The 13,864-nt window shown below is 40.8% G+C and overlaps 1 protein-coding gene across 1 annotated transcript; it reads right to left on the bottom strand.

The window, feature by feature from the left end:
- Positions 1-5,963: 5,963 nt before the first annotated feature.
- LOC147417586 (protein AUXIN SIGNALING F-BOX 2-like) lies at positions 5,964-13,604 on the bottom strand. Its single transcript, XM_086506433.1, has 3 exons — positions 12,492-13,604; positions 7,785-8,274; positions 5,964-7,111 (listed from the first exon to the last, which is right to left on the bottom strand). The coding sequence occupies exons 1-3, from the start codon at positions 12,971-12,973 to the stop codon at positions 6,362-6,364; spliced, it is 1,722 nt and encodes a 573-aa protein (XP_086362559.1). The 5' UTR covers positions 12,974-13,604; the 3' UTR covers positions 5,964-6,361.
- Between the last annotated feature and the right edge of the window lie 260 nt (positions 13,605-13,864).

Here is a 13,864-nt window from a genome sequence, read left to right as displayed (position 1 = left end):
AATGTTTCTTCTTCCTCTTTCCTACCCTCATTCCTACTAGCTCTCTCCATCTTTGAAGGTGTTTGAGTCCTTGGGACTGAGTCCGAGGATGGTTAATTCTTTCTATAAAGTCTATGTTATGCTCGCAATGCATGAAGCTTTCCATCTTCATTGCATCACTTAGGTCACAAGGAACACAAAGATTCTAATATATTGAGTCTCTCTTGATAGGAGAATCTATAATACAAAAGCCTATTGGAGGAAGGACCGGCTCCACATAAATCTGGTCCTCAACTGCTGTCAAGTTCTCTAAACTGTCTCTCTTGCAAAAGTATTGTTCATGCCAAGTTAATTAAGTACTATGGTTATGTTGCTACCGCTAATTAAGTTCACCCTCTATGTTCTCAAAGTAGTCTCACAAAAATGCTCACTCTAATTCTCCTAAGTCCGCTATCCTCAAAGTTCATAGGCCATTTCCATTACAACATGTAGTTAGCAATAAGGAGCAAAGATGGCGGTCGACGGGTCCAAGTTGCTCTTTTTTTTTGAGTTGGACGTCTCGCATACTACGCACGTGGACTCGCGGTATGCAGTGGTCTAGGCCAAGGACTAGATCTGACGTGAGGGGTGTTGCGTTTGATGATGGGCTTCAATTGCATGCTACACTCAAATTCAGAAGCACGATTTTCAAGGCGTGAATTAACGGTTGCAGAGCAGATAAAATCCCCAAAGATTCCACGTAATATTAAAAATTATGATGCAAGTGGAACGTTTTTTTTTTTAAAGACTTTGGGGAAGAATTAGTTTTTTGTTTTTTCCCTCTTGTGAGGAGGCTACAAGTGAAAAATCTAAGGTAGGATTCACATTGCACATGGACATTATATCGTTTCCAACGTGGACGAATGAGCACACGAGCCTAAAATTGCACTATTCACACTTGCGGAACTTCCACTCGCCCTCATGCTGAGCTATCATGTTGAGTCATGCTCAAGGATGCACACCAGGTGTTCTAAGGTGCTTGAGCTGCCCGTGGGTGGAGCTCTCCACAAGCAGCCAATCAACGAGACGTGCAGGTCTAAATTTGCAGCAAAAAGTGAAGAGGGACCTTCAACGAGTGTGAAGTTCTACATGGTGCACAGACCTGCACATTTCCATGCGAAAAAGTGAATTCAAGAAGCTCTCTCCACCCTGTGCAGTCTGAACATGCCCTAAGTCAAAAAACATATAATGAACGACCATGACAAAGAGACTTCTTGGATTGCACTTTAAATATAAAATATTTTCTTCCTTTTTGTTTTGGTGAAAATGGTGTTTGTTTTATTCCATAATGTCATGTGGTACATCAAAGCATAGCCGATAAACTTCTTGAAACTTTTGGTGTTACTTTGAAGACAACAATGCTAAATAAGACTCCATGTCTAATATTTGCTTTCAACAAAGGCTACTCCCCTCTTTTTGGCTTTCTAGAACAAGTCTTGGTGCAAAAGGTTGGAGTTAGTGGACAAAAGGGAGGAGTAACTCATAGCAATTACCGTCTCTCCTCGTGGGCTCCTTTGCAATAGTACACAACCGGCTAAGGGTTTTGGCAAGAAATATTTGCCTTCCCATGTACCCCAACCACTAAGCTCTGAAAGGTTTTTTCGAAGTCAATGTTTGCAAGATATCTCAATGCATCACTACACCTAGACACTCTATACTCCTTTTTCTTTTTTTTAAACAGAACTCACAATGGTGAGTGGATTATATTAACAATCCAAAAGAATTACAGATACTAGTCATGCTCATGTCGAGCCATGACATCTTCCAGCAACCAACATCGGGGGCCACCCCACGGCAAAAGCAGAACATTTGGCTGTCAAGGAGTAGACACTTACCCATGAGGTTTAGATATTTCCACACACACAACCTTATTTCACTCTTCAAGGTTCCTCCATTTGCCATTGGCTATAATCTCTTCATGGGTGAGCTGTTCGAGATCCAACCACTGCTTATTAGTACAAACATCAAGACACTGCATACTCCTATACAAAAGACCAAAGAAAGTATTTACTATAAGGATCTCTCCTCTCCATGGTCCACGCAAAGCATTATAACTAGGGACCCTTTCAATTTGTAAGCCACATGAATAAAATAATCACTGCTTATAAGGCCTATTGACAACATAATTTATATCTCAATTTTTTACAACTTAGTGTTTCTAGAGAATAAATAAAATGATCAGCTAGAGGCTATCCATTACAGCTTCACTTAAGCAAAGCATTCCCTACATTGTCGCCATTCAAATTTTCAAAGCAAAGCATCGACTATAGTTTATAAGATCTTTTCCATCAGTTCAAACAGGTATTTATATGCCTTAAAAGAATATCATCAGTGCCTCAACACCAAAGCAACAAAGTCTGGTCCTAAAATCCATATTCTTTTTTAGACAAATTTATCACAAGTTGAAAAAACTAGCTTCCTTTTGAAATAATTTCTAGAGTCCCTTGGTAAAGATAGTTCCACACTATCAAGAGCACTCAATAAATTTTATGAAATAACGCTCAGTTCTGAGCAGTACCAAGAGTCACTGCCTAGATTACTAAGCCAAATATCATCAATGCCGCAGCCACAGGAATAACAATGGTAAGAAATGTCCTTAAAAGCTATAACATTTTGCTCTTTTTTAAAAAAATAAATATCAGAAACGAGTAATGTTAATAGGCTATCTTCCACAAAAAAAAAAATTTGGTGTTCCATGTTTAAATTATATTCCAGATTATGACATCAAACAGTAAGCAGAGTTGAGACCAAGTATGAGACAAGAGTTTATCAACGGTAGCATTATCAAACGTAGGTAGGTATTGATTAAGCATCAGCAAAAAATACCCACACTCGGCCAAATAATCCCAATAATGTTCACACAATAACCAGTAAAATCAGCATCACAAGTAAAAATTTCCCATTATGTTAGTCAAAACTGCATGCTTATAATAACCATTGGATTTTGAAAAAACCTGTGAAGAGGTAGTGTATCCAGCAAGTTCCAAGATATAGTAGAGAACCTTTACCACATCATAACAACCCTTATACCCACTCACTTTCTCAGTATAGTAAGAAGAAAAGATGCACAGCAAAGAAACACAATTATCATACTCATCCAACTTAGATAGTAAAGCTAAGTGAGGGAACAATATTTCTCACCTGTAATATAGATGCTATCATTAGGTTGAAAGCAGATTTAAATCGGATACCCAATCAAATCAGCCTCAAGCATCCTCGATGAGTAGCACTCAGAGGGGAGGCCAATCGGCACCAAAGGGCAGGAACTTATGTCGGTAGCAGGAGATACGTCACCCGGGTACACCAAGTATGGGTGGGAAGGAGTTGCATCAGCACAATAGAGGGAGAGGGAGACCAAGTCTAGCCCATCGGTAGATCAAGTGAGAGAGGAGATATCTTGGGGTTCAGTTAGAAAGTGAGAGAGTGCATATGTCTCTGGTAAGGCAGGGAAAGGACCACGCCACTAGGGAAAGTTAAAAGCCATAATAATTATCCAGGCCACCCACTTAACCTAACACAGAGGGGGGGTCCCACATGATTAGTTAAATTTATCAAGTCCAAATTCATCGAGATTCCCACTTTAACTCAACCAAGGATCCCACATGGCTTAAATATTCATAAGCCTTGTTAAAAATCTAGCAAGGTAAGTTTGTATCTTTGCAAAGCCTCGTGACCTCAAAACGTGCAGAATCAAAAAATGCTTTGCTTATTGAAGATGTTTCTCACAAAGCTTTTAGTCAACAGAGTAGAGGGCTCCGACACCCATCAATTGTAGCAGGAAAGTTCTTGAACAAGTAAGCTCTATGATAGCAACAATGCAATTCTCACCCGACGCACATATTGCCTACAGTACAACAAGCCTCGCAAGGATGGCCCTCGATGCAATGAATGGACAATGCCAGAAAAGAAAATTCATGTCTTTAAGGGCAAGGGGTATGCCCCCATGATTGACAACCCTGCATACATGGGTACATGGAAGGCTCATGAGATCCCTAGTCCTTATTATTTTCATGTGGAGAAGTCCAATTTAGAGTCCATAACTACAATTTCCATTGTGATATTGCCCATGGAAGATGGAATTCTCTTTGAAAATGTGTGAATCACAAGCAATGAAGACCTTTCCGTAGATACAGAGAGACGGAGTGGAAAGTTAAATTTGATATGGAGAAAGCGCAACAAAAGAAGAAAGAGGTTGAAGAAGCGAGTAAAGGAATTTTGTTTGTCAACGTGCAAGTATATAATCTCATTTTAAGATGCCTAAATTGCATGATATTGTATTCAGAAGCACACCATGCATGGTGTCTTCCCAATAGTTTTATGGTCAGTTGTTGCTCTTTAAGGTTGCAGCTACTATCTGATGCTTTTTTAAATTGTGTTCATATTTAATTCCAAATCAGCTCTTTCGTTTGCAAGACATGGTTTTCAAGACCTTGTACCACATTGCGGAGCTACCTATGTTGGCAACACAGAAGGACAAACATGAGTTCTCTTGCAAGCTATGTCTCGTTAATGTAGGTTACTTTTCACCTACTTTGATCACATATTGAATGCTATGAGCTTTGGGTTGCACGAATTTATTGAGAGGAGAAGAGGATCCAATGGCTGTGTTGGGCGTCTTTGGCATTGTTATGCTTGTTGGTGTCTAATTCTCATTTTCATGTTCTTTTCATGAGAAAGAGGGGCAAAATACTGAAGAAGATTAGTGTATGCAAGGTTTACATCAATTGTTAGTTTGCCTTTGTCAAATGGTTGTGATTTGAGTATATTCCAACCCTATTCTTGTAGGCATCATTGTCAAAGGCAAGGAGGATATCACTCATGATGATGATGTTAAAAGCTATGATAAGGCTAGGGACAAATAACAAGGGAAGGATAAGGTGGTTGAGAAGAATGCAGTGGTAGATGAAGTGTTTGCTACTCGGCATAGGAGACCACGGAGAGACACGTGAGGTTTGGTAATGTTAGTGATTCTTTTGAGCTTGTGTATTCTTGAAAGCTTACGCCTGTTTAAATTAATGTCACTTGGTATGAAAGAAAACCATATGAAAAGTCCAAAAGTAAAATTATCGATAAATACAATTTCCATATGTTGAATCAAAACTGAGTCGAAATTATTTTGTTGAAACTAAACCTTAAACAACAAAACTATTTGACCAACATACACAGGCAAAGGAAGACTTGTAAGACCAAAAAACTTAAGGTTTTGAAACTTTATTTTATAGCCTTGTTAAAGCAATAATCTAGACCAACATAAAAGACTGAAGCAGAGAGCTGCCATTATGATTCAGGAAAACAAAGCATGCAACTCGTACTGTTGGGCTTTTCCCGCTGCAGATCTGTTTTCTATTCACAATTCCTATGTGAAAGCCTGCAGATTTCGCCATGAGCGCTAGGTGGGGGGTATGAAATGTATGTATGTGTAATGCATAGAAACCCCAGATAGAAAAATAGAGATTTACATGTACACCCTGCAGTGAGCAGCTGCAACAAAAACCGTACCTACTGTTCAGAAAAGGACAACCAAGAGCATACAACTCCTGTTAAGAGACTCAAGGAAAAGGACGGATCAATCCTCTATACGGTAACATGACAACCCTATGCATACCTTCTTTCTTTCCTGAGAGATCCCTATATACTAATCCATCCCTGCGATCCAAGTTCAGCAATGGAATGGACAAGGAAACCTTCGCAAGCAATACTGAGGTTTCACAGCATCAAATACACAAAAAACCTTTCAATACAAATTTTTCCCATGGAACCCATTAGACACATGCACTTCCTAAAAGGCAGTTCTGCCAAGATCTCCTTGTATAAACATAAATGGCACCAGCCTAAGACTCGCCACCTAGTTGTAAAATTGACCCATGTTTGATACCCAACAGCATTCCAATCATTCCTGAATCCCAACCACACCATATGGATCAAAGAAGAGCCCTGCCAGCATCTTGAACAAAACAGATTTTGAAGATGTGTGGCCGATACAGCAAAGTACAGCAATGAATTTATTGAATTTAGCAACTACTTCACCGATTTCTGAATCATGAGGTTTTTAATTCTTCAATAAAGAGCTTACTTGCAGCCTGACCCAAAGAGCTATCTAATCCTGTGCGCGCACACCCCACGCGCACAGCCCCCCACCTCCCCCCAAAAAAAAACAAAGAAACCAAAGGAAAACAAACAAGAAAGGGAGAAAAGACAAAACACCTACACATCCGAACCATATACATAGCATCCCCATCAGATGGAATATGATCCTCCTTAATAAGAGGCATAAGATTGTCATCTCTTCCTCCTCTTGAAAGGAAACTCCACCCTGCTTTGGAACTGCTAGTTGAAATGCCATCTACTTGCATGTCAATACAAAGCAAGGTGCATCTGCTCGCTGCCCAGCAACGGTACGGTAAACATACAGCTTATGAGCTTTAATATCCTCAGAGTCCTCATCTTTGATTACCTCCACATTCAAAGAAGGCATGGCTTTTGCAAGCAACAGTGCACCGCTGACCGTAACATGGCAGGATGACATCCAAAGAGACCGCATCGACTCGTACTTCTGCACGTCATGTAGAAGAGCTGGATCTCCGAAGGGGCTGTCACGTATCTCCAGCTTACGTAAGTTCGGGCATCCCTCTAGAATTTTCTGCATGCCAAGATCACTTTTACCAGCAAAAGCTAGAGAGAGCATCTCGAGCTGCTTCGCGTACATCCCAATGTAGTAAAACACCTTATCCGTAAGCAACCCTGAAAGAGAGAAGCGCTTTAGCCCCTTACATGACTTTACCACAGCTCCAAAACCTTCATCTAATGGCTCCTTCGTGATATAATCAGGAGACCACGGAGCTAGAATGCAGAGGCGAAAACAGGTCAGCTGAGGGCTGTTTCGGGCCACAGTTTGAAGCCCCTCATTTGACATCTTTCCGCAGAAGTACAAAATCGATACAAGACTTCGGCATCCTTCCGATATACATACTAGGCCTTTCTCAGTGGCTAACCCTGGTCCACAAGGTTCAGTTGGAAAGACGCGTAGCTCTTGCAATTCCTTGCATGCTGATGCAACTGCTTCAAGGCCCTTGTCTTCCAGAGAATCCAGAACCTTTACCACAATTCAAAGAAGAAGAAAAGCAGCAGAAGCATGTGAGACACTAAAAATCTTTGTTTTTAGCAAAAGCTAAGAAGGCAATGACCAGCAATTGGCGCTATATTTAGCTAGGCCCTCCCAATGAATGCACATGAGGATCCATTTGCTCTAAGGGAAGCTTGTTTACATAAAGTTCAGCATGAAAGCAATACAATTCCAGTAAGATTGTGTAATATTAATCCTTAAAGGAGTACAATGGCCGCTCACCTTGCATAAGTTCTATCCCCTAAAAGCGCACATCCAGTTGCGAGGTGTACATAAACACTAACAAGCATGCCCTGTAAAGAAGGGTTACTTTCATGTAGTAAATAGCACGCACAACCCAATAAGCTAAACCATACAGATGAATGCTTATAAGTATCCCCCTGTAAGAATTACTTTCTCCTAAGTGAATAGCCCATGAAAGCAGAAAGAACGAGTTACTCCATATGAATACATTCTTCGATGTAAGCCCTGATGAATATTGCTTTAATTACAGATATGCATGGCAGTGGTGCTATGGCACTGTGTACCTCATTTCCCATGAGAACTGTAGTGAGTTTCTGAAGCCCAATTGTTAAAGCAAACTCGCAGCTTATACAGCTAAAAGCTTACTTGAGCAAAAGCAATCGAAGAGTCCCCGACTTACCCAAAGTCGATGCAATCTGTTACAATTACTGATGAGTTTTGTCATCTCAGTACTTCGCATGGAGCTCGCATAGCTAAGATTGAGGAAGGTAAGATTGCCACAGACTGGATAGAGGGACGGAACACATCTCGAGGATACCAGCCAAAAGCCAGATAAGCACTGCAGCTCTGTGCATTTTGCAATAGCCCTTTCAAAGCGATTAACAAGAGGGCCTTCTGGAGCAGCAAGGGAGCCAGTACCGAGATCCATAATCTGTGGAGCTTTTGCAACAAGCCGTTCTAGCTGCTCAAAAGTCACTGCATTATTCAGCTTCAGGCTCTTTAGAGATGTACACCTCGAAACTAATCTTTCTAGTGCATTGAAATCCACTTCATCTGCACAGCTTGTAAAATTCAAGGAAACAAGAGATGTGAATGAATCTGGGAAACAGGTTAGCCATTGCCCTCCATACCCTACATCACATTCCTGCATTTCCAGCACCTGCAGATGCCTGCATAATAAACAAAGCGCACTCAGCAAATGTGCATATTAAGCGGCAAAAAGGCATCCGATGAAGCTTGAATTGTAAGAAGTACAAATATACTACAGCATCTTCAAGCCCTTCATGATTCCAAAATTGAATAAACAAGTTAAGGGACATTTTGACTTTAAGTACAACAAAGTGTATCTCAAAGAAGCACAGAATGAGTACATTGTCATAATATCTTGGTTTTTCCAAGAATTTAATGGTTCTAGAATGTGAATAGCTGCAGGTTTCCTTTGAGGATGGAATTACGCCAGTAAAACTAACAGTCAAGGCCAGTTTGACAACGACGTCAAAAGGCATTTGACCACTTTTATAATCAAGCTTCTCTACTGTTTCATGAACACTGATCGAGATGCATACACAGATTGGCATGCTATCACAGACAGAATCCTTCAGGCACTGCTACGAGAAGCATATGAGTGTGTGTTGCCATATTTGGAGTGTCACGAGAGTACCAACACCATGTTGTGGCATTGCTGAGAGGAGAGAACAAACAAACAAAATAGAGAAACCTTCCTCAAAAAACATCCTCCCTTACAAGGAAATGTGGCCCAACGTGTTTCCATCATCATATTCACAGGACACTCTTATTTTGAGAAAATCATCCCTGCCGCTTGCTTCTTCTCCACGTTACTATGACAAGAAAGAGCTATTTACCAGTTTCCCTGTTTCTAAAACCTGACTGTTTACAATACCTTTTTCACTTCATGGAACTAAGACTTGGCTGTTTCCTGGTCATCATTCAGTTGCAAGGCATAGATTGGACTGGACTCTCATTGTCACAAAGGTTTTTCAAGCCTTCGATGAGGTATCCCATTTCTGCCTTGCCGATGCAGCGTTTCCACTGAATCAGCTGATTTTTTGCATCAGCAAGTGGTGACAATGCCCGATGCAAGTACCAAAAAGATTAAGATAATCCCACACTTCTGCAGAAATATCAGGCAGTCTAGCTAAACCAAAGTTGTTTTCGGCTACATTAATGTCTCCTGGAAGCTCATACTTCAAGAAGATTTACAAGGCCGTTTCAGTTGGCAAGACCATGAAAGCAACCTCCACCTTAGTCATCTGCTCTTGACTCTCTGAGCTATGCCCAATGCTAACACTCTCTTTGGGTTTCATTCCTAAAGAAGCTTTGCTGTCCAGACTACTGCCCACATTTTGCAATCAATAATACTCCCCTCCTTTCGTAAGCATGACCTACGAAGGTCTTGCAGCACGAGCAGTAATAAACCAAAGCAAATGGCTTGCTGCATCACATGACCATGAGCAACAACACTTCCATGGAAAGATATGATGGAAGAATGAAGAAAGAGAAATTAGTCAATATCAATAAGAAACATAAATTTTGATGTGAGCAAGGAGAAACTCCAGCTGCTTACATATGTACTACTTGACATGCTGTTGTTTGCTCATCGAGACAAGTATGCACCCACCAGAACAAAAGCATTATGAAACCAAGTTGAAACTAAGAAAAGCCCAGATTCACCTTTAAGGAAAGTCATAGAATCATGATCGTCATCCACAAGATAATATAACCATCAACCCCATATGCATAATATTGATTGAATACTGCGACATCACCACTAACATCATCAGTGCAAATAGTGGTTAAAGCTAGGTATTGATATATGCTCCCACACACACACACACACACACACACACACACACACACAAATAAGCGCACATTAATACAATGCAATAACGACAAGAAACATGGTTTCTTCCCATACATACCCGTGTACAAGTGCATACATCCGTACAGAGCAATAATGCAAGAAACGTGGTTTCCTCCCTTTCAACTCTTAAAATTGCATTCATTTGTTCAAGCTTTTGTAACAAGATTCTACATAGATACACTTCTATTTCCCTAAAAATAATTAAGGTACTTCTCATTTTTCTCTTTACAGGAAGGAGTGACAAACGAATGTCGAACAGAGAAAGGGAGAGAGGAGACCTCACTGTGCTGTTCGTATTGTTCAAAGCAAATATACGTTAATAGAAGTAATGCATTCAATATCACAGTCATAGCCAAATCATGAAACCAATCCTTTGGCCTGATGTGAGTGGAGCATGCTTGCGCCACCGCACGCCATCAAAAAACGGGAATCATCAATTGGCCTATCTATTCACACACATTTTTACACATATACATACGCACACATGCACAAATGCGCACACTTATACACACATATCAATGCAAACATGTACATTCACAAACACATGCACATGCATATACACATACAGACATACATTCATAAGCATGTATATAAACCAACACATTCACAAATATATCTAAGAGTATGTACCTGTGTATGTGTGTACGAATTACCTCTGTACTTATATATACATATGTGACTGCATATGTGTGTAATCAAGTACACACATAAGTACATGTATTGATATATACATATGCATGCATATAATGCTATGTAAGTATATGCACATATGCCAATTATACACTGGACAAATCCAGAGAGAAGCAGAAACTCTCCTTTTGAACAAAAGAGCAAGTTAACGAGTTTCACCTAAAGTTTGACTCAAAAATACAACATCCCACTAACATCATCGCAGTCTGATAGAAGAAGTAGAAGACACAATAGCGTTCTAGAAGATAGGAATGACAAGAGATTAAACTTAGCAATTCGTTCAGGCTCCATATTTACATGAAACTTGAAATAGTCTTGACTATGAGATACACGACTCTGTCTCTCTCAAGGTTGTGGTTGTTCAGCAATTTTCTTCAAATAGAAAAATATTCGTTCGACACACTTTAATGAAGAGAAATCACAACAGAACTTGGTAACACACGTAACACCTGTAGCAAAAAGACAGAAACTAGCCATGGGCTCAACTGAAAGGTTTGTTCAAAATACAAGGCTAATATGGCCATGGGCTCTCAGCATTAGGGATTGTAGGGAACACGACACTAATTCTGACCTAACTTTTGGACAATACCCAGGCCCTTGCGCTCCTAAGAAGCATTACTAATCTCAACGAAGAAGAAAAGCACCCATGACAGGAACTGCCTCCCTCCGACTCCTCCAGGAACTATGCAAAACCTCTAGATGCAGAAAGGTCCAATAAACAATAAGGGTAGTGCAAAGTCCAAACAGCTTCTCAATTGTAAAACTTTGAAGAAGCGAATTTTCCCACCAATACTATGCCTCACTTTGCTTACCTTCTCATGCCTATCAATACGTTTAAATTCTTCCCACTCACATACTTTCTCCCTTCGAGCATGTTGATAACACTTATTCTTGTGTCAACTAATCGCTTCCTCTGATGAGAGTGATGGTGCAACTAGCATGATTCATTCCAGATAACATTAATATCATGTGGCTCTTGATTTCAGTCCACCTCAAAGTATCATGTTTCTAATATGCTGATCAGATTACTGCTTGCATTAAGGTACTTTCTTTTTTATAAAAAATGATTGTAATTTACTGTCATTCAAGATCGCAAATACCATCCCTAGCTTTCACCAATCTTGTGAACACGTGCCACAAACTCTCATTGGTATCTAGTAACTAATTTAAACAGGCCAGGCCCATCAACCACAAACAAAAATTAATCAAACAATTCATTTCTACGCACCCTTCATCCTCCATGTCCAACATAGAGGACAAGATAGGAGGGAGAGATTATATGGTGGGCATGTGCTCAACAGTCTCTTTGGTGTTAACGTCACCAATCAAACTCTATACCAAAGGTATATTGAAGGAAATAAGACATCCAATAAAACAGCTCTTGAAAAAATGTAGGAAAATTTACCACATCAAAGCTAGCAGAAAAAATGGGAACAGCAGATAAGGACTTGCTGTGCAATCAAGAAGGCAAATAGGATTCTATATTATGATAGAAACAGCCTTTACATGAAACTTTCCTTTCACAAGAAACACACGTTTGACGGAAAGGCTAATGCGCTCATCTCACATTTCGCAACAGAGGTATAACCAGCTAAGGGTCATTACCAAAGGCTTCAAAGCAGCATATGACATCCTTAAAGGGAGCTATCCTCTCTTCGTATCAGACAAGTATTACAGTTGAAAAACAAAGACATTTAAAGCTACAGCTAAGGGATTGCTGAAAATGGTAACTTTAGGAATTGTATGAAGTATACAAGCCTTTAAAATTTTCGATAAAGAAGGAGAGCCTTTATGAACTACCACAGATAGAAATACCTGCAGTTTGCTGCAACATGAGCCAAACCACTGGTTGAGAACCCATCACAGGTAGTGAGCACAAGCACGCGAAAATTTGGGAGGGAACGTGCAAGTTCCCACAGGCAATCATCAGAAACTGTCATCCGCTTAAGTCGCAGCTCTTCAAACCATGGATAAGCACCGACAAGGGCTTTTACCCAAGGAACAGCATAAGCCCCCCAGTATGGTGGTACAAGTCCAAAATCAGCAAATCTAGGCTTACCCTTGAGTGAGAGAGACTTGAGATTCTTGAATCTTTGCGTGAGAGAAGCAGGAGAAACTGAGTAACAATTGCCTATAAATACATGCTGGCGAGTAAGGGCTTCAACATGGTACCACGATTTGCACACTAAAGAGACCGCATTCCTGTCCTTGTGCGATGTGATGAAGGTAAGCACATGTTCAAGAACCTCTTCAGGAAAGCAGGCCTTCCGCTGCAGGGGAGGGACCTGTTCCACCATCGCTGGAATGCGCCAAATACATACAAGCAGGTGAAGGGATGCTAGCTCCAAACGGCACCTAAGGTCACCGATTTTCCTGACGTGGCATTACGCAAAGGTGTTACTGCAGCTAAACCCCAACAGCAAATCCTTCCTGACCAAGGGCAACAGCCAATCCTTGTGTGTGCAGCTTCAATCAGTCCTTGCCGAGGTTATGAACCTCACGGCATACTGTCTATTCCACGATCAACCCACACGTTTCCTGCGTTTCTCCACAGATCAAAGAGTCCTTGCCTGTAAGAACAGGCAACACTACAACTGCATTCCCTTCTACAGTTAACATTGCCTTCCAAATTCCTGCCTTAAGCATGTGGTTCTGCATTTCCAAGCTCGAGAGACAGTTAACATGAGTCAGATGTGCCTTAATAAGTAGCTCTTGTCGCTAGCCAAAAGACCAGTTTCACAAGCACAAAGCCTGTGTTTTCGCAGGCAATGAAGGTAGGAGGAGAAAGAGAAAGTGCAGACAAGAAGAGTTGATACAGTAAAGGGATAATATAGGAGAGAACGAGGGAGAGGAGGGCCAGAAAGAGCAGAGGAGATATGAATGTATGAGTGAAAACGTCTTCTTCTGGAGAGACTAAAGTTGATGTTGATCACGATGATGATGAGGATGAAGGGGACTGATATGACACAAATACCCCCTCTTGTACCCACATTTCACACGGGAAATGGTCCCGAGGTCCCTCTCGAGTCTCGACTCTCTTGTTCTCTCTCTCTCTCTCTCAAGACGGTAAGAACTCTCTCTCTCGCGTATTGTACAGTTTCTAGTTTGCTCCCAAGCTTCCAAGCATTCCACGCCCAGTGAATTCTTCTCTCTCTCTCTCTCTCTCCTCTCGTTGGCTAGATCTTTCA

The sequence above is a fragment of the Adiantum capillus-veneris genome, chromosome 30 (assembly GCF_014529385.1).
Source record: "Adiantum capillus-veneris isolate H3 chromosome 30, ASM1452938v2, whole genome shotgun sequence".
NCBI lineage: Eukaryota > Viridiplantae > Streptophyta > Polypodiopsida > Polypodiales > Pteridaceae > Adiantum > Adiantum capillus-veneris.
The sequence above is the reverse complement of the archived record's forward strand: the minus strand, read 5'-3'. Positions and strand labels throughout refer to the sequence as shown.